Source organism: Volvox carteri, assembly GCF_000143455.1.
Source record: "Volvox carteri f. nagariensis unplaced genomic scaffold VOLCAscaffold_15, whole genome shotgun sequence".
NCBI classification, from domain to species: domain Eukaryota; kingdom Viridiplantae; phylum Chlorophyta; class Chlorophyceae; order Chlamydomonadales; family Volvocaceae; genus Volvox; species Volvox carteri.
Window position 1 is genome coordinate 591,313 of NW_003307558.1, and position 23,362 is coordinate 614,674.

General features: G+C 58.2%; 2 protein-coding genes across 2 annotated transcripts; one reads left to right on the forward strand and one right to left on the reverse strand.

The window, feature by feature from the left end:
• Window positions 1–74: 74 nt before the first annotated feature.
• VOLCADRAFT_90021 (uncharacterized protein) lies at window positions 75–8,156 on the forward strand (the record flags this gene model as incomplete). The annotated part of the gene is made up of 11 exons (XM_002949565.1): window positions 75–170; window positions 850–1,150; window positions 1,364–1,566; window positions 1,915–2,034; window positions 2,159–2,206; window positions 2,403–2,495; window positions 2,734–3,303; window positions 3,370–4,167; window positions 4,489–7,051; window positions 7,943–7,990; window positions 8,140–8,156. The coding sequence occupies 11 exons, from the start codon at window positions 75–77 to the stop codon at window positions 8,154–8,156; spliced, it is 4,857 nt and encodes a 1,618-aa protein (XP_002949611.1).
• Window positions 8,157–10,186: 2,030 nt separating this feature from the next.
• Window positions 10,187–23,356, reverse strand: bip2 (luminal binding protein Bip2; the record flags this gene model as incomplete). The annotated part of the gene is made up of 16 exons (XM_002949674.1): window positions 22,869–23,356; window positions 21,354–21,513; window positions 20,918–21,026; window positions 20,157–20,281; window positions 19,520–19,600; window positions 18,964–19,053; window positions 18,257–18,336; window positions 15,894–16,163; window positions 15,062–15,399; window positions 14,555–14,820; window positions 13,612–13,731; window positions 12,652–12,844; window positions 12,213–12,385; window positions 11,954–12,103; window positions 11,246–11,537; window positions 10,187–10,320 (listed from the first exon to the last, which is right to left on the reverse strand). Exons 1-16 carry the CDS (start codon window positions 22,922–22,924, stop codon window positions 10,187–10,189), a joined length of 2,637 nt encoding a protein of 878 aa, XP_002949720.1. The 5' UTR covers window positions 22,925–23,356.
• Between the last annotated feature and the right edge of the window lie 6 nt (window positions 23,357–23,362).

Here is a 23,362-nt window from a genome sequence, read left to right on the forward strand (position 1 = left end):
CCGACTGCCTATCAACTGCAATTTTTAGTTAGATTATCGACAATCCCCTCGCAAAGGAAGGGTTAGGAAACACTATGTCGGGCACGGGGCCGCTCCATCCCGCCTTCAGATCGCGCTGCGCAGCCGTGTCCCCGGTGCCGCCCCGCATTATCGGGTCCCACAAACGCCAGGTACAATGAACACCTGTTGGAGCTATTGGAAACGTCACAATCAGGCTCCCGCTCGATCCGACGTCTTGTCCAACGACAGCGAAGGCGCGAACCTAATTGCTAAAAAGTATTGGTGTGCAGTATCAAAAACTGCTTATGGAGAGCAACTGTGTTTCATTAAAACAGCAGCCGCTCTGCATTCTGTCGCCCGTTTGAGAGTCGGGTCATTTCACGACTGATTGCCTGAAAACTTCAGTACCCCTCGGCCGGTTTATTAGAAGCAAAATGCGATAACCTTAAAATATAACAAACTTAGTCTGTCATGACGTCAAAGCACTTTTGCATACTTGCTTTCTAGCAAATGCACCGGGCTCGCACCAGGGTGTTGGTTGCGCCCGAGTGGTCAAGCAACACAGTAGCAAATACAGCTTATGCCCCTGTTGCAGAAACTTCCTTACGACAGCGCCTGTCACACTTGGTCAGCGATGGTGCAGTCCCCCAGAACGGAGACCGTGCGGCAAGCGCAGCAGTGCCAACAAAGCCAACGGAATCTGGACAAGTAGAAACAGCTCCAGCTGGATGCATCGCAGTTGCGCCCTCCCCTGCGCCCGAGCCAGCGGCATCAGCTTCGGTTCCCCATCAAGTCCTCTACCCGCCGCCCGTCCCGCCATATGCTTGGGTGCGGTCTGCTTGGCCGGAGGCGGCGCTAGTCGACCTCATAAAGCAGCAGGCGTTGTATCCTACCGACGTCAATCTGCGCGTCAGTAGTCCGGCTTTAGGCACGGTGGCGGACGTGCCCGGCAGCGCGCTGCTGCGGGCCATCTCTGAGGAAGCCCAGGTCAACATCACGGCAGCCCAAGCTTCGACCAGCTTTCAGTTCATACAGCTGCTGGCGGAGCTATGCGGCCGCGTGGCAGCTGTGGGCAGCGGCTGTCAGCAGGGTGGGTTGAACACGTATGCGTTGCGCATGGCACCAGTGGGATGGGCCGGGCAATTTGCCGGTAAGGTGGGAGGAGATGCAAACCTGACGAAATCCAGGGTGTATGTAGGCGTGGTGCTTGGCGCTAAGCTCGAACGCGTGGCGATGCGCAGCCCCGGTCGTACACCGTTACCCTTGGTTCCACGTGCTGCAGCTTTCGACCCAAACTCGAATCTATGCCCCCGCACTATTCCCTTTGTCACATATGGACGGGGGGCATGCCTCTGGCACACAGGAGGCGCCCATGGCAGCCTGGGCCAAGCTCAGGGTTGGCGCCGGCTCCCCGTGCCTGAGGCGGCGACGGCGTCGCCACCTCTTCGTGCGGCCCCAGCCCCGGCCCCGGCCATGGCCATGGCAGCAGCAGCGAGTGGCAGAGGACCGCTACCGCAGCTGGAGGCAACGGCTATGGGGGCCCCAGCGGCGCTCGTGGGATTCGAGGTGGGAAAGAGCAGCTCCCAGGTTCTGCTGCGGGCTGGGAACACAGGACGCCGCTGGCTGAAAGGCATGCGGTAGTTAAGAGTCCAGGGTGTGCGCAGGGGCGCGGGATGGAGTCTGGGAGGCACTCTCCCAACCTTCTCAGGCCTGTGGTTAAGGGTTTCTGTCTGGAGGTTTGCTATGAACCTACTGTGGGCTCCTACGCTGACACCGGGACGGCAGCAGGTGCTATGTTGCCATCTTTACCATATTGGGACTGGTACGCATCTGGGTTTCGGTAGAAAAACGGGGCCAGGAAGAAGTGCGTGCTACCCGTTTACATAGCTCACAGGCACACGGGGCCGTCCGCAGCCCGCTAGCGATACGGCGGGCCTCGCAGACCGTTGCGTGCACGTGGCGCAGTACGGTCCGCCGTTCCTACCAGCCCAGCTTCCGCACGGAGACAGTGTTAACTTCTGTCCCCGGCCGTTGGTGCGGGTGGTTCCTTCTGTGTTTGTTGTTGCGGTGTTGTTGGTCTTCGAACTATCCCTCGCCTCCTCACCGCCCACTCTTGTGTGTCCAACACAAATTCGACTCAACGTGATCCCTATTTCAGGGGGACTGGCTTGTGGCGCAGCCGGCGGTGCTGTCCTGCTGGGACAAGGTACGCTTTCCCTGGACTACCTTCCGCCTGGGAAAAAGGGTTTGAAGAAGGATCTGGGGGAAGCTGGGGTCAAACAGTGTTTTATTATGTTCAGCTTGGATGAGACGGCAGCGTCCAGCAGTAAAAAAAGGACGGAATTCCAAGCTGCGGCGAATGCGGCCATGGTCGTTTTGCACGGCTGTTGCAATACCTGCAGGTCTCCCTGGAGCCTTGTGGGCCTCCCAAGGCGGCGCAGTACTATGTGGTATGCGGGGAGCAGCATTCCTCGGCAGCGAGGATGTTCATACGGGTGAGGCGGTGTGACGCAGGTGGGGGTGGCAGGCTGGCTTGCTGAGGGTTGGAAGCCGGGGCAGGTGGGGACTGTGGAGAAGAGGGAGTACCGTGCCAGCGAGGAGAGAAAAGGCGAGGTGGTTGACCTGTGGCTGCAGAGTAACCCGCCTCATAGCCACGTCCCGCACCCGAGAAATAGGAAAAAGGTGAGAGGTAGAATGCTTCCGCCAGCACGTGTGCCAAATCATCATCCGCAGGCCAGCAGCGGTTTGCAATATCACGTCAAGTCGCCGTCGTTCGCCCTGTTCACACCCCTAGCTCTCAGACACACGGGTCGCATTGTAACAATACTCGCCGTGCAGGACGTATCCGCGACCTTCTTGGCAATGCGCTTGGGGACGCACACGCCGGGGCGTACCCCGGCGCACCTGCACTCCATAGACGGGGTCATCCCCGTGCCGCTAGACCCCGGGCCCGGGCCGCCCCAAGCGGCAGCGACGGCAGACGGCGCCACCGCCGCCGACGCAACAGCGGCGGCGGCGACCGCGCCATTCAGTTGGCATCCGCTTGCGCGACGGCCCGACCCCAGCGTAGTTCGTAGTGCCATACTTGGGTTTCGGAGCAACCACGCCCTGGCGTCGGCAGCTTCAGAGCCCGCTTGGACACCCGACGAGCCTTCCTACCGGCCAGGGATGGCTGCTTGCACAGCCGCCCCAGCTGCCAAGGGTGGTGCTGCGGCTTGTGGGGCGGGGCCGTGGGGGACAGCAGCAGCAGCGGCGGCGCGAGCTCCGGTGCCTCTGTGCCACTACTGGCGAAACCTACGGCACGTGAGTCGCCAGTTGCAACGCCATCTGCTGCTACAACCATCTATGTCGCCGCCACTGTCACAACAGCAGCAGCAACAACAACATCAGGACTTGGGCCCTGCAGCGGCTGCGGTTGCAGGGTGTAAGGGGGTTGGGTTGGGGTCTGCTGCTGCCGGCGGCGGCAGTAGTGCCAGCATAGGGCCCGGGGATCTGCCGGATGTCGGGCCGCCGGCGCTTGTCGTATACGTGGTCCCACCGTCCGATTGTGAGGAGGACGTGCTGAGGGCGCTGATGGAGGTGTGTGCCTGCCTGGCGCCGGTGACCCCGGCGGCGCGTGTACCGGCAGCGCCGACGCCGCTGGCGGCGCCGCCGGCACCAGGCCTTCGCGACAGCGTCACCGCAGCTGCTGCAAGCAGGGAAACCCTTTCCCATCACCATCAGCAGTACATGCGCCTACAACAGCAGCACCACAAGCAGAAGCAGGACCATGCGGCACAGCCGTCGTCTAACGCGGCACCGGGCTGTCATTGGGTTGGCGAGGGTTGTAGTGGCGGCAGTGGGGGTACTGCGGCACCCGCAGCATCGGGAAGTGAAGCCATTGCGGCGGCGGCGGCGGCCGCGAGCGGCGGCAGCGCTGCATCCACGCCTCCCGAACCCCCCGCGGGTTACCCGGTAACCGCATCCGCGTCGTCCTGCTCGTCCGTGTTGCCGTACGGCGGCGTCGCGCCCGTCAGCAACGACTCCGCGGATCCAGCGCTGTTGGCGAGGCTTGGCGGTGCGGCACGTCATTTGTACAGGACTTGCCCCTCAGTGATCGGGAACCATGGGTCGGTGTCGCCGCAGCTGGACCTATCGCAGCTGGCAGCTATTGACTTGACTGTGCAGGTGGGGCGGAGGGTAAGGGGAGGCCTCAAGTAAACATTGAAGGGGAGGCCTCATGTCGGCACGGAGGGATTGGACCCCGGTCCCTAGGAGACGTGGTGCTGGTCATATATGGCGTTGTGGCCGATTTGGTAGGGGAAGGGGGGAAAGATGAGGGGGGAAGAACCGAAACCGAAGCTAGTCGATTGAGCGGTGGACCGTGGAGACCGAAGCATGCCGGGCGGGATATCACTCCATCACGTCTCAAGGGCAACCCTAAGTTGCAAAGAGTTTGAAGACCCGTCGCGTGGCCCTTCCGCCGGGGATCCGGTCTTTCCTTTCCAGGTGGTTTTACCGTCTTCCTTGCACGATGTAACTGGCGCCAGCGTCAGGGCCACTGCCTGTGCGGCGTACAGCAAGCTCTGTCGGCGGCGGGCCGGGTACGGCGCAGCTGCTGCCGGCGCGTCAGCGTGGTCAGCATCGTCATCGTCGTCGTCATCGTCCCTCACGTTGTCCGCCGGTAACACCGCGGCGGCGGCACCGGTCGGTTGCAGGGATAGCGGCATCGGGGGCGGCAGCAATCAAAGCTGGGCTGATCGCTGTTGCGTTGCGAGCAGTTGCAGCGGTCGTACGGTACTGTACGAACCACTGGTAGCGTTGGCGCCGCTGTCGCTTCCAGCGTCCGGGGACGACGACCCGGCTGCGCTGCCTCTGCCGCCGCCGCCCTCGCCGCCGCCCCCGCCACCGTCCCTTCCACCGCATCAGCACGGCTTGCCGCCACCGTTGCATGCTACACGCGCGGGCGGCGCCTCCGTCAGCCCTCTCAGTGCTGCCGAACCCGCCGCCATTCATCAGTACGGGGCAGGGCCAGCGGCGGGGACGGTCCAGGCGGTAACGCCGCCGGCGCCGCCGCCGACATTGCACGGTTGCTACGCTTGGTGGCGGTTCCCGGAGGCATCAGCACGGGCGGCTTCTTGCGGGCCTTACACCCCGGCGGGGGCTGGCACAGCCCAAACCTCTGGCGGGCATTTTCCCCAGCCGCCGCAGCAGCAGGAGCGGTGCTGGCTGGCAATGGCTTTCTGTGATGCTGGCGGTAAGCTTATGGACGCGCGTGCCTTTGCCCTGTGTTTCGATGCGCACGCTCACAAAGACAGGGCAGCGGCAGTAGCCGATGTCGCTGCTACGGCTACCAGCGGGAGTGGTGGCGGCACGGCGCCTGACGGTCTTTCGATGCAGGCGGCGGCGCAGTCATCGTCATCGGGGCCTTGCAACTGCAAAGTGGACGGCGGCGGTGGCGACGGCTCCAGAACCGGCACTGGCGGCAGCGGTGACGCCAGGCAGGATTGCGCGGATCCGGCGGGACGGTTTCGGAGTTCCGGTGGTGACGCAATAGGGGATGTTGGTATGGTCGGTCCTCAGCTGCAGTCTGCGGACCGGGAGCAACAGCAACCAGTGCAGGTGATGGCACAGCCGGTGTCACTGTTGCCGGCGCCAACGGCAGCGGCGACGGCGGCGAAAGCAACAGCAACAGCGGCCGCAGCGGATTCCCACGCATCAGGGGAAGCGAACTCTCTTGACGCGCTCGTCTGCCGTACGGTTCTTGGCCATGCCAAGCTTCTCAGTCGTCAGGTTGCGGAAGCGTACAGCGGTGACGTCAGCGCCGCCGCCGCAGCTGGTGCCTGTACGGACGGTGCCGTCAGCCCAAACGGCGCCGTTGCGGCGTCTGGTACACGGGGGCGGTCCAGAGCCGCTATGGCACCTCTCGCACTCGCGAAGCTAGGGCCGCCCACCGCCGCCGAAGCGGCGGAGTGGCGTCTGTTGCTTCCGTACGTCCCTGTTGTTGCGGGCGGCGGCGGCTCCCTGCGTCGCCGTTGGGACCAAGCCGCGGCTCCTGTACCATCTGCCGCTTCTCCCGCCGCCGCCCCCGTAACGCTCGCGTGGCTTGAACCGCACCCATCCATCGCCGTGCAGCCCGGCTGTCGGCTGCCGCAGGGCGGCTTTGCAGTGGCTTGCTCCGGTTGCTCTTCCGAGCTGCCCGCCAGCGCTGCAGCCCCCCAGCATTCCATCCCACTGCCGCCGCCGCCGCCGCCGCCGGCGAACCCATACGCGCAACCAGCGGCCGGGGAATTCCGCCTGCCGATTACCTTGGTAGCCTTCCCAGCGCAGCGGCCGCCCAGCACGACCTGCGCTGCCGCAGAGGCTCTGAATCACCACCTGCGGCTCCTCTCAGTGCACCCATGGCCACGTATCCCATCGCCGCCGCCGCCGCCGCCGATTGGGGCCCCGCTCGAGGCCGCAGCGGCGGGACCAGCAGGCGGCAGCGAGGAGGGCCAGCGGCAGGGCGGGCCAACGCAGACGACGGCGAAGACGGCGGCTGTCATGAATATTCTCAAGCGCCCCTCAGGCTATTCGCCAGCTCTTGCCACATCGGCGGGCTACGACAACGGCGGCGGCGGCGGCACGGCGAGCGTCGTCGGGCCCGGGAACCAGGGCCTCGGGTGTCAGCAGCATCAGCAGATGCAAAAGCGCCGTCGATGGGGGGAGCGGTCTGACGGCTTGGCCGCTGACGGCGGTCCCGTAGGCCCGGCCGGCTGTAGCGCCGACGGCGGCGTCAGCGGCGCAGTGGGAGGCTGGTCAGATCCTGGAGGATCGATGCTTCGGGAGCTGTACGGCCTTTGCCTCTTGCGGGATTGGCTACTGACAGCCCAAAGCGGCGCGCGCGGCGGACCCACACCGGGCCGCCGTCAAGTCGCCGTCACTGGCAGCGGCAGCGGCGGGGTGGGGTGGGGCGCCGCTGGAGTTGCCGACGCCGACGGTGACAGCGGCGACGCAGGCTGGGACGCACCGCTGCAGCTGCTGCCGCACCATGTTGCCGTCTGTCAGCAGCTGCTGCGCATGTTGTGGGCGTGTGAGCGGCTTGTGTCTGCGGAGTCATGAAGAACTGCGGTGTGGCTTGGGAACGGAGCCCTGTGCGGCGGCGGGCGTCGGTTGCGTTGTCGTGGACGGCTGCCGTAACAGCGGGGGCGGGGAGGAGGACTTAGGGCGATGAAGTAACACACATCGGCTATATCGGCTGTATGGAGCACAGCCAAATTACACACACCGCGCATTCATCATTACTGCAACACCGGCACCACGTCGCCCGTTGCTCTCCACCTTCATCTTGGGGGCGGCCTCCCAACTGGGGTGCCGGTAACCGTGAGCATGCAAAGGTAAATGAGGTGAAGGATTTCGGTGATGTGTTGGCTGTGTGTGTGTGTGTGTGTGTGCAGAGTGGGAGTAAACATGCTGGGGTGTGTTATATGCGGAGTTAGACCTGCTGGGGTGAGCCGCTTGGTCAGGGGTCTGATGATATCCGGGTCGTCTTGCGGCAATGGTGACGGTAATGGGCGAGGGGATGATGCGGTGGGGTGGCGGTGATCTGTTACGACTTGGTAAGCGTCCGGATTTGCTTGCCAAGTTGTTCAAGTTGCGGTGTGGAGGCATCGGGGCGGTGTGGGTGGGTTGGATGAAGAGCGCTACGGGTGCAGGCCGGCACGTGTTTGCTGAGTCTAGCTAGGGTCAAAGAGGGGAAGGGCTTGTTGGAGTGCTGTTCGCTGTTCAATGCTGCTGCCACTGCTGCTGCTGCTGCCTGATGCTGGTCCCAGAGTCGTAGCGTTGGACTCTGTTTTGAATATTCTTTTCTTCCGCCACTTCTTTCGTGCGTTCGGCGTTTCATCTTTCATGTAACGAGTTTGCAGTCGAATGCGTGAGCTACGTCTGGCGGTGTGTGGGTCCGCGCCGTGGTGTTGCTGCTCAGGGCACGCGTCGCGGTTCGCTGTTTCGCGGGAACCTGAGGTGACTGGAGGTGTGTGGAGGAAGAGTCGTATGCTTGCGGGGGTGGCCAGGGGGCCAGGGCCACAGGAAAGGGTGTGCTGGTGCGCCGCGCTTTCTCTTCCCTTTGTTCTTTGTTCGTGTGGTAACCTCTCTATCGTTATCACTGGTTTGTGACTGCAGCCGTGAGCGCTTGGTAGGAGGGTGTTAGGGAAGTCGATGCAAGCTCGTTGTACGCTCCCCTCTTTGACGGCAGCGGGTTGGGCACTGTTTGGTGCGGTGCGGTGTGGTGTGGTGTGGTGTGATGGTGTGTGCTTTTACTACACGGGGTATGATGTGGCGTGATGCCACCGGGGCTGCGGGTCTTCCCGAGCGCTGCTTGCTGATTTGCTGTATGTCTATCCGCCTTGCCTGTCTGACCGTTTGTCGTGCACGGCGTTGCTGTGCCAAGCGTGGTGTCCCCGCCCGCCGCCGTTATCGTGGTGCGCCGCGGTGCGGCACCAGCCTGGTGTCGATGTACGGGTGCGAGAGTGCGTGGCACGTCTTCCGATGGCAGTGCTGCAGCCGCTGTGTGCTGCTGCTGTATATTCCGCTGATGCATATACACACACGTACGCAGACGCACAGACAGATACACAGACGGACAGACACACACGCCCATGCTGATGAACTTCTAAATGCATAACATAATAAACAGTACTCAATGGTCACGCTGCATGGACCTGGACTGCACTTGGGTAACGCTGTCGACTGTCCTGCTGAGAGGTTGGTTGATTAGTTAGTTGTTTGACTAGGTGACGCGACTAGATATACTGTCTTCTGACCGTGGGCATGGTGCTGTACACACAGACAGACACACATACACACAACCGAGGACGCACGTAAGGATGCCAAAGGCACCAACTGAAAGCGGAGGTGGCGGGTCGGATCGGGTCGGGTCTCGATGTTGCTGGTTCAAGGGGAGCGAGGCGCCATTGCATTCGTGCACGCACGCGGGGTTTCGCCGGCCAGGCTCTTCTTTCGTTTATCGCTTGGGCGAATGCACGGTGATGAGGGGGGGGGCTGATTATTAATGCGTACGATTAAAGGTGCCATGTGGGGGAAAGGGGTTAGAGAGATATTAGGAGCCGGCGCAGGTTACCGGCACGGCACGGGCGGAGGACGTAAGGGACGGCCATCCCGAAAAAGGGCCCTGTGCACAGGTAATGACCCATGGGTCATGATAAGGAAGCCGACCTAATTTGAATCTTCAACCAGTACCCGGTGCCATTTCCATCCACGTGCCTGCGCTTGCATAAGTTTGTAGCTGTTTTACACTCCGGAGGTCCCACCGGTGCGCTGTGGCATGTTACCCGGGGGGCCTTCTCTATGACTGCTATCGTGCACAGCGCCTTGACACCCCTGGGATGTAGATAGAGCAGCTTTCCCTTCCCCCTTCATCGTAGAACGAACTCCTCATCACAGCTGCTCTACAAATCTATATTGGCGGTACGCGACGCGTCCTGCAGTTAGCGCTTAGCCTTCCATCACCACGGCACAGCACATTGCCAACGGCATCCCTTCCCGTGTCTTTATTAAATAGCCGCTCTCAGGCAGTTAGGTACGCGATAGAGGTAACATGTCCTTGCGGGCGTAAGCGCTCCGACGATTTGGGCGCTCCGTCCAGCACCGTCCTCATTCTATACTACGTTTCAGATTCTTCACCCTAACGAGTTTTTTAGTGTCCAGCAGCACCCTAAAATGATCCATCCAAGAAGTATGCAAGGACGGACTCAAATCATTCGACGACTGCGCCTTTTTTCCACATGTATTGAGGAGTGCCCAAGCCAGCCTCAGCATGCAACCCATCTCGTTTCATTGCCCCAAAAGGGTCTCGTTAGTTCACCACCATGGCCGGCAAGACGGCCACCCGGCGCTGCTCGGTCCATCTCCACCTAACTGGAATCAAACCCTACTTCTCTTCACACGTATGTACGCAGGCACAAGTCAAAACGCCTTCAAACTCCTAATTCCATAAACCCTAAAACCCTAGAAAGCCCTTGGTCCGGTCCTCGGTGCAGCCAGCCAATCCTGGCCGCTAACATTGGGTCAGCCCCCCACGTCCGCTTTTGCTGGTACGTGCTATTTTCGCCCCGAGATTACCACACAACTCCACTCCACTCCACTTCACCGTAACGAGAATTTTATTCATTCATTCAATCACCGGGGGGGGGGGAGGTGCCACCTGTCATCAGAGCTCGTCGTTATAGCGCAGGTCCTCGGACTCCTCCCCACTTGCCCCACCCCCCGCCTGATAGACCCGAGCGATAATGGGATTGCATACGTCCTCAACCTCCTTGAGCTTCTCCCGGTAGCTCTCGGCCTCTGAAACAGGTAGTAGTAGTAGTAATAGGAGGAGGACGGGCACGAGGAGGAGGGTACCCGTCAGCGACAGCGGCAACGCCAGCAGCAGCAGCAGCAGCAGCAGCAGCAGTAGTAGTTGTTTACCGCGTGCCCGTTTAGTGCCCCACTAAGTACATCACGCGTGTATCGACAAAACACATGTCATGCGTTGAGTTACAGATGAAAGAAACGCGGAAAGAAACGCACATGCATGTACATACATGCATACATACACACATACATACTTGACCCTGACTGATTATCATTTTTCTGTTTTATTTAGTTTGTAATACAGATTACATATATTTACCAAAGAAAGCATAATTTGTAAGACATCGACAGCCGCTCTTTTGGGACAAAAAGCCAATGGCAATTTAGTGCCTTGAAATGAAACATTAGGACGTGTTCACATGTGGGCGAATCAGGGTTGATTCATGCGAATTGGACTCTGAATTGGACCTGATTGGACCCGAATCGGAATTGGGGTCCGGGGGGGCCTCTTCGGGTATGATTCGACGTGATTCACAGTTTTCTTTCTCAAAACAAAGTTGTTTAACAAACCGTTTCTCATAATTACCATTACAATACTATAGGAACATTTTCCAATTGTTAATTCACGCAAAGCGCACCGAGCATTTTCCACGAACTCCTGCAGCTATGTATGTACAAGCCTGGTGATAATTTTCGCCATAGAAACGATACTTATACTGTTCTGTTCCTAGATAATGCTGGCTTGCCTTGGGTGATGGGGCGTAGCCGCGGAGCTTCAGCTGGGCGCGGTGGCACCTCGCGCCGTGCAGCGAATCGTATGTGAACACAATTCAGAAAGCCGCCCCGAATCGGACTCCCAATCAGACTCTCAATTGGACTACATGTGAACACACCCTTAGTAAACTTGCGCACGTACCGGCTTCGGGGTTTTCGTCCAGCCAGTCCAACGCCTCTTTGACCGCGGCCAGGATTTTGTCTTTATCGTCCTCGTCAATCTTGTCCCGAAGTTTGTCCTTGCTCTCCACCGTCGACCTCATGCTGTAGCAGTACGACTCCAGCTGGTTGCGGGCGTTCACTTGATCCCGAACAGCCCGGTCCTGCTCCGCAAACTCCTCCGCCTCCTTCACCATTCGCTCCATCTCTTCTCCACTGAGGCGACCCTTCTCTGCGGTGATAGTAATGCGCTCCTTCTTGCCCGTGCCCTTGTCCTGTGTGTTTTTGTCAGGGGTAGTTAGGTCTTCAGTTAGGCGATAGTTGAGTGGCGGTTACAAAACCTGGGGTCAAGAGTGGAAGAAAGGGGTGAGGCTCACGCAGGCCACGTCATTACCTACTAATAATAATAAATCGAGGGACCAATAAAAAGGAAAATTGAGCCACGTTTAAACACGGTGAAGGGAAATGCCATGGAAGAGACCCACAGGAAAAAACTCTTTCAATCCCAGGGATGACTCCTCACTATCTAGATAACATAAAAGAGGAGATTCGGGGTCTATTAACACCAACACGGATGATTTGCATCCCCCACACCCAAAGCCACCAAAACCTCCCCTCCTAACTTCACCCAAAGGTCGACCACCGCTCCAAAGGGCCCCAGTCGCTTTCCCCCAGGGCCCCCACCACTAACCTGCGCAGACACGGTGAGGATGCCGTTGGCGTCCACCTCAAACGTGACCTCAATCTGGGGGGTGCCGCGGGGTGCTGGCGGAATGCCGCTGAGCTCAAACTGGCCCAGCTTGTGGTTGTCCTTGGTCATGGCGCGCTCGCCCTCGAAAACCTGTTCCGGGTAATGAAGAGAGTGATTGTGGTTGTGCAATACACATGCACACATACGTGCGCCCATACACCCATACCGCCCTCCCCAACCCCCCACGTCCCCACCCCACCTGGATGGACACGGTTGGCTGGTTGTCTGAGTAGGTGGTGAAGACCTGCGACTTCTTGGTGGGGATGACGGAGTTGCGGGAAATGACCGGGGTCATGACCCCCCCTGCGGTCTCAATGCCCAGCGACAGCGGCGTTCTGTCGATAATGATAACCGTGTCCAGGTTCTCGCTACCTGCGTGGCGTGCATGAGCGCGCGTGTTGAGAGTGTGCGTGTGTGTGCATTGTGTGTATATGCAGCGGAGGTGGTATGCGTGTAAGGCAGGGCAGGTGGACAGAAAGACATGCAGACGGACAGGCGGACAGACAGGCAACAACAGAGCCACAGAGGCGGAACGGAGCCACGCGACGCGTTCTCTCCCCCACCTAAACCACCCACCGCTCCCAGCATCGCAAGCGGCACCAAACTCGCGCCCTCCCTTCACCGCGTTGCCAACCCACCTTCGTTGCCCAAGATGCCGCCCTGCACGGCAGCACCGTACGCAACTGATTCGTCCGGGTTGACACCCTTGCTCGGCTCCTTGCCGTCGAAGAACTCCTTCAACAGCTCCTGGACCTTTGGAATGCGAGTGGAGCCCCCCACCAACACGATCTCGTCGATGTCGGTCTTCTTCAAATTGGCGTCGTCGAGCGCCTGAGGAATACAGCGGAAGCAGCAGTTGCAGCAGCAGCAATCTGTGGAGTAACCAACCTGTGGAGTAACCAACCTGTGGAGTAACCAATCTGTGGAGTAACCAATCTGTGGAGTGTGTTTTGTGAATTTGAGGATGACAAAATGCCAAGCGATCAACAACACGGCAGCGGAAGAAGACGGGCCCACCAGCAGGAGTGGGAAGCACAGAACGCCTTCAGGGGGACATCAAGGGTCTGTTGTGAGGCTGTGTGGGTCTGGCTGTGTGGGTCTGGCTGTGTGGGGCTGATGTGGGTCTGGCTGTGTGGGTCTGGCTGTGTGGGGCTGATGTGGGTCTGGCTGTGTGGGTCTGGCTGTGTGGGGCTGATGTGGGTCTGGCTGTGTGGGGCTGTGTGGGTCTGGCTGTGTGGGTCTGGCTGTGTGGGGCTGTGTGGGTCTGGCTGTGTGGGTCTGGCTGTGTGGGTCTGGCTGTGTGGGGCTGTGTGGGTCTGGCTGTGTGGGTCTGGCTGTGTGGGGCTGTGTGGGTCTGGCTGTGTGGGTCTGGCTGTGTGGGTCTGGCTGTGTGGGGCTGCGTGACGTGATCCCGAGCACTGAGGCTCTTGGCCACCACAGCGCGGAGGTTACCTTATCCGGATGTCTCTAACCCATTTTCACCTTGCATAAATAAATGGAAAGTGTCGAGAGATGCAACACTGGATCGCCACGATGGCCATCTGCGCGCCCTCAGTTTTACCCGCACCCGCACCGGGCCCCCTCCCACACACCCCTACCTTCCTAACCGGGCCCAGGGTCTTCTTGAAGAGGTCCATGTTGAGCTCCTCGAAGCGGGCACGGGTCAGCGGCTCAGACAGGTCCACACCCTCCGTTAGACCCTCGACCTCCACACGGACCTGGAGAGCATGGCCACCCGGGGGAACGGATGTATACATGCATACACACATACGTACATGCATACATGCATACATACATACATACATACATACATACATACATCTCCCTTGGACTAGCCCAGTGAGGGACAGGCGGGGGAGGGTAGTAGACTCAGGAGGCTGTTTAGCGTCTTGTAATGTGAGCTGTTTGCGCTTTCTGCTCTTCGTTTTAGGCTTTCGGAGCTTGTTGACCTCCCCAGCCCGAGATGACTCGTCGGGCTCCCGGTCGCCCAGGTCCTGGTTGCGAGCTCTCTGGAAGGTGTTCGGTACTTTCCGCCCGTAGTAAGAGCTGCCCGGGCGCGAATTCGTTTTTGTTAGGTGACCAGCAGGCCTAGAGCCCGTTTAGCTCTAGCGCTAACCCCCCGGTGGGGAACGCTGGTTAGTGCCGGCCGTCGTACCTCTCGCGCGGTCTGACCCGGGGGCGGAATGCACGAGGAGACTGACCAGCCGTGTGCATCTGCCCCCCGCGCTGTGTTTCGATCCTGGCCCCCGGCTTTTCAGCCAGCAGTGTAATCAACTACCTACCTACCTACCTACCTACCTACCTACCTACCTACCTACCTACCTACACACACACACACACACACAACATGATGTATCACATCCTTCGGCGTTTGTGCCGTGCCCAACACCGTACACTTTTATGCCGTACAATCGTACACCATGCCTGCTGTACATCACTGCAAAATCCTGTTGTCCTTTCTCGCCCTCCTCTCCGTTGCACACGCCGACCTCCCCGCGGGCCCGCGGGTTTTCCCCCTCTCTCCCCCTCCTGCCCCCACACCTGGTGCTGGCTGGATAAGGCCCGCTTGGCTCGCTCAGCCTCCCGTCGTAGCTTCTGGAGGGCGCGGGCGTCGCCGCTGACGTCCTTGCCGTACTTCTTTTTGACGAGCTTGATGAAGTACTCCATGACGCGCTGGTCGAAGTCCTCACCACCCAGGTGGGTGTCTCCGCTGGTGGCCAGGACCTCGAACACGCCATTATCAATGGCGAGGACGGACACGTCGAATGTGCCGCCTCCCAGATCGAACACCAGGATATTGCTCTCCCCTGTGTATAGCGGTTGGAACCGTTGAGCATCGAGTGGCATCCCCGCGTTTGCATTTCGAGATTGAGCGAGCTCGAGTGAAAACGCAGCGGGTGGGCACGTGTGGCGGGGATAGGAAAGAGCAGTATGGGCTTGTATGCGTAGGAGGGAAATGCATGGGTAATGTCCTTTGCTGGATAGAAGATACCGTTGGCCTGCTGCGTGCGAGCTCACACTGTCCCATGGGTCAGATCTCCCACGCACCTCCCTTCTTGTCCAGGCCGTACGCGATGGCCGCCGCGGTGGGCTCGTTGAGAATGCGCATCACCTCAAGCCCGGCGATGGTGCCCGCGTCCTTCGTGGCCTGGCGCTGAGCATCGTTGAAGTACGCCGGTACGGTAATCACGGCATGCCGTACAGATTTTCCCAGGTATGCCTCCGCCGTTTCCTTCATCTTCTGGAGCACCATTGCGGAGATCTCCTCCGGACTGAACACCCTGGGTTCGCCGCCCACCTCTACGGAAATGTACGGTTTGCCGTTCTTTTCCACGATGTCGTACGATACGAGTTTGCGGTCGCGCTGCACTTCCTTGTCCTCGAACCTGACGCAGCGATTAAAAAAGGAATAAGGTTTTAGGTTGTTTAGGTTGTTTTAGGGGTTTAAAATAGGAGGACACGTGCTACCAGGATTTCACCATCGCGATCGACTGACAATTTTTACAACGTTGAAGCGCTCTGGACGTTTGAAGCGCACCGCGGTTGCCCATTTCCAGCTCACCATGACGTTACTCCCATTCAGCCAGCGATCGTTCGTGAACTGACTTGCTTTCCAGTTTTGATATGGAATAAATAACTACATTTCGCGTCGAACAATAGAACGACTGTATGCTCGTCAATCTTTAGAGCGGAACTCTTGTAGTGACACCGTTGCACAAACCCTTCCCTCGCGGCTCATACTTCCTAAAAATAATACAAGATTATTTGGCAGGTTCTCCGTTGTCTATTTTTTATTTATTGCTTTAATTTAATCGCTGTTAAATCTGAGGCACATACCTTTCTCCGAGGCACCGAGACAGCGAGCCACACACTTCCTTACCTGCGGCCGATGAGACGCTTCACATCATATATGGTTCGCTTGGGGTTGATGGTGGCCTGGTTCTTCGCCGCATCTCCCACCAGCCGTTCTGTGTCGGTGAAGGCGACGTACGAGGGAGTGATTCGGTTGCCTTGGTCGTTGGCGATGATTTCCACGCGGCCATTCTTGAAGACGCCCACGCACGAATATGTGGTACCCAGATCGATTCCGATGACCGGGCCCACAGTCGAAGCGGCCGCGCGGGCAGTCGACGCGGACGCTGCTGCCGTGCTGGACGTGATCGCAACGAGGGCAATTCCCGAGAGTATTGCGATGAACAAGAAGCATATCGATTGACGCCGCGAGGCAGGTCTCCTAAATGGGAACCCTGCGAGGGCAATGTCACAATTGGAGGAATGCGCGGGAATGGAGGGCAACGCGAGCGGTACCGCTGAAGTGACCAGCATATATTTAATTATGCATAATGCAAAATCTGAAAACGTCAAGTTATATTTTGTAAGGTACAGGACGTAGAATGATTCCGTGGATTCAAGTGAAAGTTTAGGTTAGGGCAGTTCGTTGCTATAACGAATTGTTGGGAAGCGGGCAGCTCAGTTAGGACCGGAAGGAGCAAGGATATCCCAGGAAAGATAACAAAATAGTTTTCAAAGAAAAGGTCTTACTTGCGATGCGAGACCCGAGGCAAGCCTTGCTCCTGAACGCCATCTCTATAGAGCTGCAACCGCAAGTCTTCCAGGTGCTCCCGAAAGCCAAACCGATGGCTGTTCACGTTCTGATGTAAGGAAATATTCATAAAACTAGTTGATATGTGGAAAGACGTTTAAGATTGTGGCTGTGCGCCGGCTTTAGTATCGAAAGGCTATGAAAGGTTCGTTAACAGTTAGCGCGACAGGGTGTCCGCGACAGCAACGCCGGACACCCTGTCACAGTTTCGTCGCCAACGTGTCCACAGATCTCATTGAGATCGTTATGGGCAGTTCCGTAAATATAAAGGTCCTGTCCTGTTTTGTCCTGTCCTTCCCGACAGCTCCTTCCTAGAGGCCCGGAGCATATCCCTTCATCATACCGTTTATTGAATTAGCTATACTTATGATAATAGGCTAAAGTATGCCAAGACCAGGGTCTGCTCCTCGCCGCACCTAGCACGTGCACAAACTACGTTATGTTGACAACATGGTGGACCCTTAGCGGATAGTGTGAGCACAGAGTCATCATTCTAACTGCAAGGATTTCCTTACGAAGTGCGCTCGCGGGGAGACCGCACGTCCGCAAAATTTCGTGAAGGCTATTCACGGACGACTACCGAAACCTCGCTTCAGCTGATGAAAACAATACTTGATCTTATATACAATGTCATGTCGATGCAATTGGCAAATGGGATGTTCTTTAGACAGCAAGATAAAGCGACACAGGGGGCAAACCCGACCCCCCCTCACCCTACAATTAGGATGGTTGACTTCAATTGCCCAACACCACAAACGAAAATGAAATAAGCTTCAATGATACGATGGACAGGATGTGAATTCCAAGGTGGTGCGAGTCCCCTATCCATTCCTTTCTTTATCCAAGGACACAAGGGCATAAAAGCGAATAGTCTTGCCGCGTGTGACAACAACATGGAGACATGTTTAGCGAGTTGAGCTCTTGTCAATAGTTTCCGTGTATGCATACCAAATGCCGGTGGGACCTAAACACCGCGGACGACAGACCACAAACAATGCCAACCTCATGGAGTGAGCAGCAGCAAGGTGCCCATTGCGCCATTGTCCCAAACCCTGTCCCAGCCATCCCCCTTTACCTGCACATCCTTAGCTTTCCTACCTTCTAGCCTGCCTTTTCCATGTTCCCAAACCGACACATCCCCCCCTCGCTTTGTTCCGGCCACTCCGGACTCACACTACCCATCCATTCCCCCAAGATCAACCGCCGCCATTCATCATTCTAATCCGGTCGCGAGCCATACATGATCTCCCCGGTCTCCCCCGGGGGGACGGTCATGCATCCCGCGATTCCGAGGAACCCTTGGGGGCTGCTGCTGCTCCTGCTGCTGCTCCTGCTGCTGCTGCTGCTGAGGATGATGATGATGATGACGACGACGACGACGACGTAGCGCCCGCTGCCGAAGTTGCCCCCCCCTCGCCCGCGTGTGCGAAACGCTCCGCCTCCTTCATGGTCGACCACAAGTACCTGCCGGCAGATCAGCACCAGCAGCAGGAGGAGGAAGACACACACACATACATACATGCGCACATACATGTGTACCGCCAGGCATTCGTGTACCGCCATCGGCATTTCTCCCATCGCAGCTCAGATCGTTAAAACACACACAAGTCACCCCCGCCCCCCCCGCCAGGCAAACTTACCTGGCCAGGCTGCCTAGCGCGGGTGTGTAGAAGAAGTAGCACCAAAACACCCACGACACGAACACTCCCCCCAGGTCGGCCTGCGGAGGCGCACAACACGACGAGGCGCCTGGAAGCTTGTCGCCGCCAATCGGCATTTCGCTCATCATGGATCATGTTATAAGATCAAAGCAGTATGTCGGTACGATGCTGGTGTACGGCATGCGGATTGGGGATCGAGGCGCCAAACTCTTATCGCTTGTCACTTGTTGTGGGTGGGTGGGTCGGTGAGCAGAGGGGGAGCGCTTTGTGTGTCTGTCTGTGTGTCTGTCTGCGCGTGTCTGTGTGTGTCTCTGTGTGTTTCAGGGTATGTCCGGCCGGTAAAACAGCACGTGGCCGGGTTGGACGGCATGTGACGTGTGACATGCACACTTGAGAACACCATCCGCAGAGACCCACTAGAGAGCCCTGTCCCGTGGCCGAATACAAGGCCCCGACACGGCTCCCACCCGGGTGGGAGGTCATCTACCCCGCCTCTACCCACAACTTGTCCTGTGACGGGGAGGGAGACATCAAAGGTACCGAAACCCTCACCACGCCCCACCCGCCCCATCACCACCACAGTCCATCCCACCCTCACCCCTCCAAACTCTCCATCTCCCTACTCATTCACTATGCTTCATTCGCCAGTGGTTTGTCGTACTCTCCTCCCCTCCCCACACACGCACCCGGGGGTAATGCCACAGGGGAACCACCTGCAGCAGGAGCACCTCCACCGCGGGGGCTCCGAAACCACACAGCAGAGCCAGGAAAATACCCTTGTGTAACGGGGGGACGTTAAGGGGGGAACAGGGGAGGGGAGTCGCACCCGGGGGCACCGGGCGGAAATAACGACGGTGCTTGGGACGGTGGTTAGTGGTTGAAATGGGTGTGCAACCCACCCCTAAGTGACGAGCGAGTGAACAAACGCGAGACGTTCAGAAACCCGGGTGGCTGCAGCACCACCCCCACTCTTCCCACCCCCACTCTTCCCACCCCCACTCTTCCCACCCCCACTCTTCCCACCCCCACTCTTCCCACCCCCACTCTTCCCACCCCCACTCTTCCCACCCCCACTCTTCCCACCCCCACTCTTCCCACCCCCACTCTTCCCACCCCCATCACTCCTACCCCACCAGTGGGGGGCTGTCACGCAAGGCGACGGAACCCCCGTCAGTCATGTCTCCCCCCGGCATCCCACTCGCTCACTCACTCACTCACTCACTCACTCATTCACGCACTTACTTGTCGAGTTCCGTCAAAAACGCGCCAGTTAATTAACGCCGCAAAGCCCAAGACAGAATGTATCTGCCAGTACGGCACTCCCTGGAGTGTACGGCGGGGACATTACCGTGGACATGAGGGGGATTGGGGAGGCAGGTAGTGATTTAGTAAGTCGTACAGCCGGGGTGGGCGGGGAATCCGAGTAAGACGAGTGTGTTTCAGGGAGGCCGTACATTGGCTTCTCCTGCGCCGAAATCAGGTTATTCCCCCTTAAACCCCCCTCCGGGTCACCCCCCCCTCGGTTATACTTCGGGGGTTGTTGAAGAAGGTCTCTGCAAATGCTGCGCATTGGGATTGACATAAGAATTTAGAGGCCATATTTGTATTTCGTTTTCTTGAAATAACTGTCGTTGTCTAGCCCCCCCAAACCCCCACCCACCCCCCCATACACACACACTGGGTGCCCTTGACCCAGCCTGAAAGTCAACCTTCCAAGCAGCCGAAAGGAACAGGTAAAATTATACGCTGATGGTGACACGTCGTGAGATACATATAACAAAGTCAAACAGTGAATTTGCGAGACAGACGGAAAGATCCGCTTCAGCGTGTTGCACATGTTAGTTACATCGTGTGTACGGGCGCTGCGAGCGGCGTCTACCTTGTCGTACAGTACTGCACTCAGTTGCAGCAGCCCCGCCAGCGCTCCGAACGCCAGCGCCACGAACCCCACATCGGAGGAGCTCGAGCGGATGGAGGCCGTTTCGGGAGCGGGGTTGAGGTTGTCTGGCGGGGGGGGGTGCGGGGGGGGGGTGCGGGTTCTGGTGGTGGTAGTGGTGCGGGAAATGGAAACAGGCGGACAGAGGGGCTGCAAAAGTGCAAAAAAAACACCAACATTGAGACACAGCACAGTTCATGTCCACAGCAACATGGACAGGAAGCTTCCCCCCGAAATGGGGACGGGGGGGAGGGGGACGGGGAGTAACGTCAAGTAACGTGCGGGTATTGACACGGGGAGGGGAGGGGGGTAACTGGTGGTGGTAGTGGTGGCGGTGGTGGTGGGCCGCCCCTCCAGCCACCACCCGCCAAACCCCTGGCTTGAAGTTTTGCTTCTAGGTTAGGCGGCCAAGTGGTACAAGGCCCCATGCGAGACGTGGTGCGACACCAGGTCGTTGCAACCCCCCCTCCTCCCCCCCAAATTAACCGAGGTTTCCATTCCGGACGGTCACTGCGCCGCCGTACTGCCCCACACCACCACTGCAACCCCCACCCCACCCCCCGGGTCCTCCGAGACCACCTTCGGCCGCCCGTGTCCCGACTAATAACCCCCCACTACCACCCACCCCACTACCACCCACCCCACTACCACCCACCCCACTACCACCCACCCCACTACCACCCACTCCACTACCTCCCACCCACCCATGACGGGGTGCAGGGTGCCCAACACCACGTAGAACAGAGCCAGCAGCGGCGGAACCACCAGCGACGTCTTCAGGCCGCCAAGGACGACCGGTGCCATGTCGTACACCTGTCGCGGTACGACACAGCGGCCGTTGGGTCACATGCCGCAGGGCTGTGGGGGTTTGGACGGATGCCTGGAACCAACGAAACGTCCCCACCACCACCGCCATCACCCCCAACTCCAACCCCAACCCCAACCCCATCGGGGTTCCCAAACAGGCCTTATGTGCGGGACTGCTTGGACAGCTTCCGCGGTACACAACCCCCCAAGCAAGCAACCGCACCTAAACACGTCACACGTCACACCTCACACACCCCTCTGCACTCCCTGTTCAATCCTGCTAACCGTTACCAACGGCCGCCGTACAGCTAAGCTGACACACAGCATCTTCACCTGCAGCCCCATGCGGGAGTGGATGCCGTCCAGTAGAGTGCCGGTAATGGCGCCGCTGTTGGCCAAAGTACCCAGAAATGCGGGCCATTCAGGAGAGTCAGAGAAAGCGCGATGTATTAGGCTTGGCGGGTTAAGCTTGGGGTTGGAGCTGGGGCTGGGGCTGGAGCCAGGAGGTTCCGGAGCTGAAGTTGGCCGTGAAGGAGGAGCCTGGCCATCTGGGTCTGGAGAGGGCGGGCGGGCGGCTCGCTTTGCTCTTGCGAGGCGTTGGAATTCGCTTTTTTGCCGATTGAATGGAGTTGGACCTTGGATTGGATTGCATTGCATGCAGGTTTAGGTTAAGTGTTTCTTGGGTTGCTAGGAGCTTTAGATGGTAAAGGGGGAAACGAATGGGGGAGCTTAGGGGGATGTGGGGGCCCGGGGGCAGGGCGGAGCAGGGATGGGTGCAGACGGGTATGCTGGTGACGATGTCGCATTGTAGTTATGCGCGAACAATGTCTTAATATACTATGATAACTAGTTCATGCTCGTAATCTGCAATCAAAGGCGCAAAATCTTAAAAAAGATCTTGGGACGTTATTATGGTTAAATCCGTTTCAAGACTAGGAAATTGCACGTTCACAAATGTTACGCAAGTGCTCAAAGTATGTTTCCAAAAATTATAAACTTGCGTCCAGCCGCGGGCGCATTATCGTCAACCGCTATGGTAGTGGGGTCGCGATGGCATATATTTCGCACGCAGGCACCCACCAATCGGCTTTGGGCTTGAGCGAGCAATGCATACATTTCGGCGAACAGCTAAGCCAGCGGGGCCGAATCCGCAAACATGTTGGAGTGGTCGGCAGGTGGCGAAGTGCATGGTGCGAGCCGCGACTAGTCTATCTGTGCCCTTCGCTGATGCGCAAAGCATACTTGCAAAAAATCCAGTCTGCTTTAACGTGTTACGCAATGTGCAAATCCCATCTCAAGTCGGGAATCAGCTGTGTCACCGTAACTGTACGTGGGTATCCGGGCGCTCAAGGTCCTTCCAACCTGTATAACAATGCACTACTTACAAAGAAAGATTTGGCTGTGCGAGACATCACATAATACTATCAGCGAGTAATGACAAACCAACGTGCAAAGTCCATTTTTGCCGTACAAGACCTCTACCATCACTTCAAGCCGCCAAAACGCGACGGCACACAAAACGGCTACTTCTATCCCAGAACTCCACCCGGTGATGATGGCCATCTCTGGCAATCTCTCTCCTGCCCTTCCAGCATCCTACTGTTGCTGCTGCTGCTGCTTCGCTACTGTCTGACCGGTTTCTAACCTCTGCTTTTCCCCATCACACTGACCCGCAGTGTCTTTCGAAGCGCCTAATCTACCACCAAACAGTACTTCTCGCCGAACGATAGACCCACATACATACAGACACACCGGCATTATTACAGACATGCATAAACGTGCACGTTAGCCTGAGCGTACACCACGAGCACACATGACTGCCTTCTCTTCGCTGAAGCACTCACTCACTCTAGCCATGAGAACGCCGTCATCTCCATCATCCCCTGCTTGACTTTTGTGTGCATATGGGACAGGTTGTATGGGAACACTCTCTCTGCGAGTGTGTATGCGCGTGTGTGTGCGCGTCTATCTCTCTCATCATGCACACCTCTTAAACACGCCAAACCGAACCATGTAAAAAGGAGCCAGTGTCCGAACCATCTCCGCTCTCGCTTCTCTACACAACCCCTTTGCTTCCCCGCTTCTATCGGAGAACGTACGTCTTCACTAAGTCTGCCGGTGCATTCGGAAGGGGAGGTCAACGGCACCAGGAGGGGGGCCCCCCCGCCTCCTCAGAAAGGGCTCCTACTCCTACTCCACCCCGCTTCTCTCTTTTTCTTTCCCCATTCGAATACTACTCCTGAGAATTGCGATGTATCCGAGTTGGCGCTACCGCTGTTCTTCATCATCTTCATCAGCACCTTCTTCCGCCTCTAGGAGGTGCTGACGTGGGTTTGAGACGC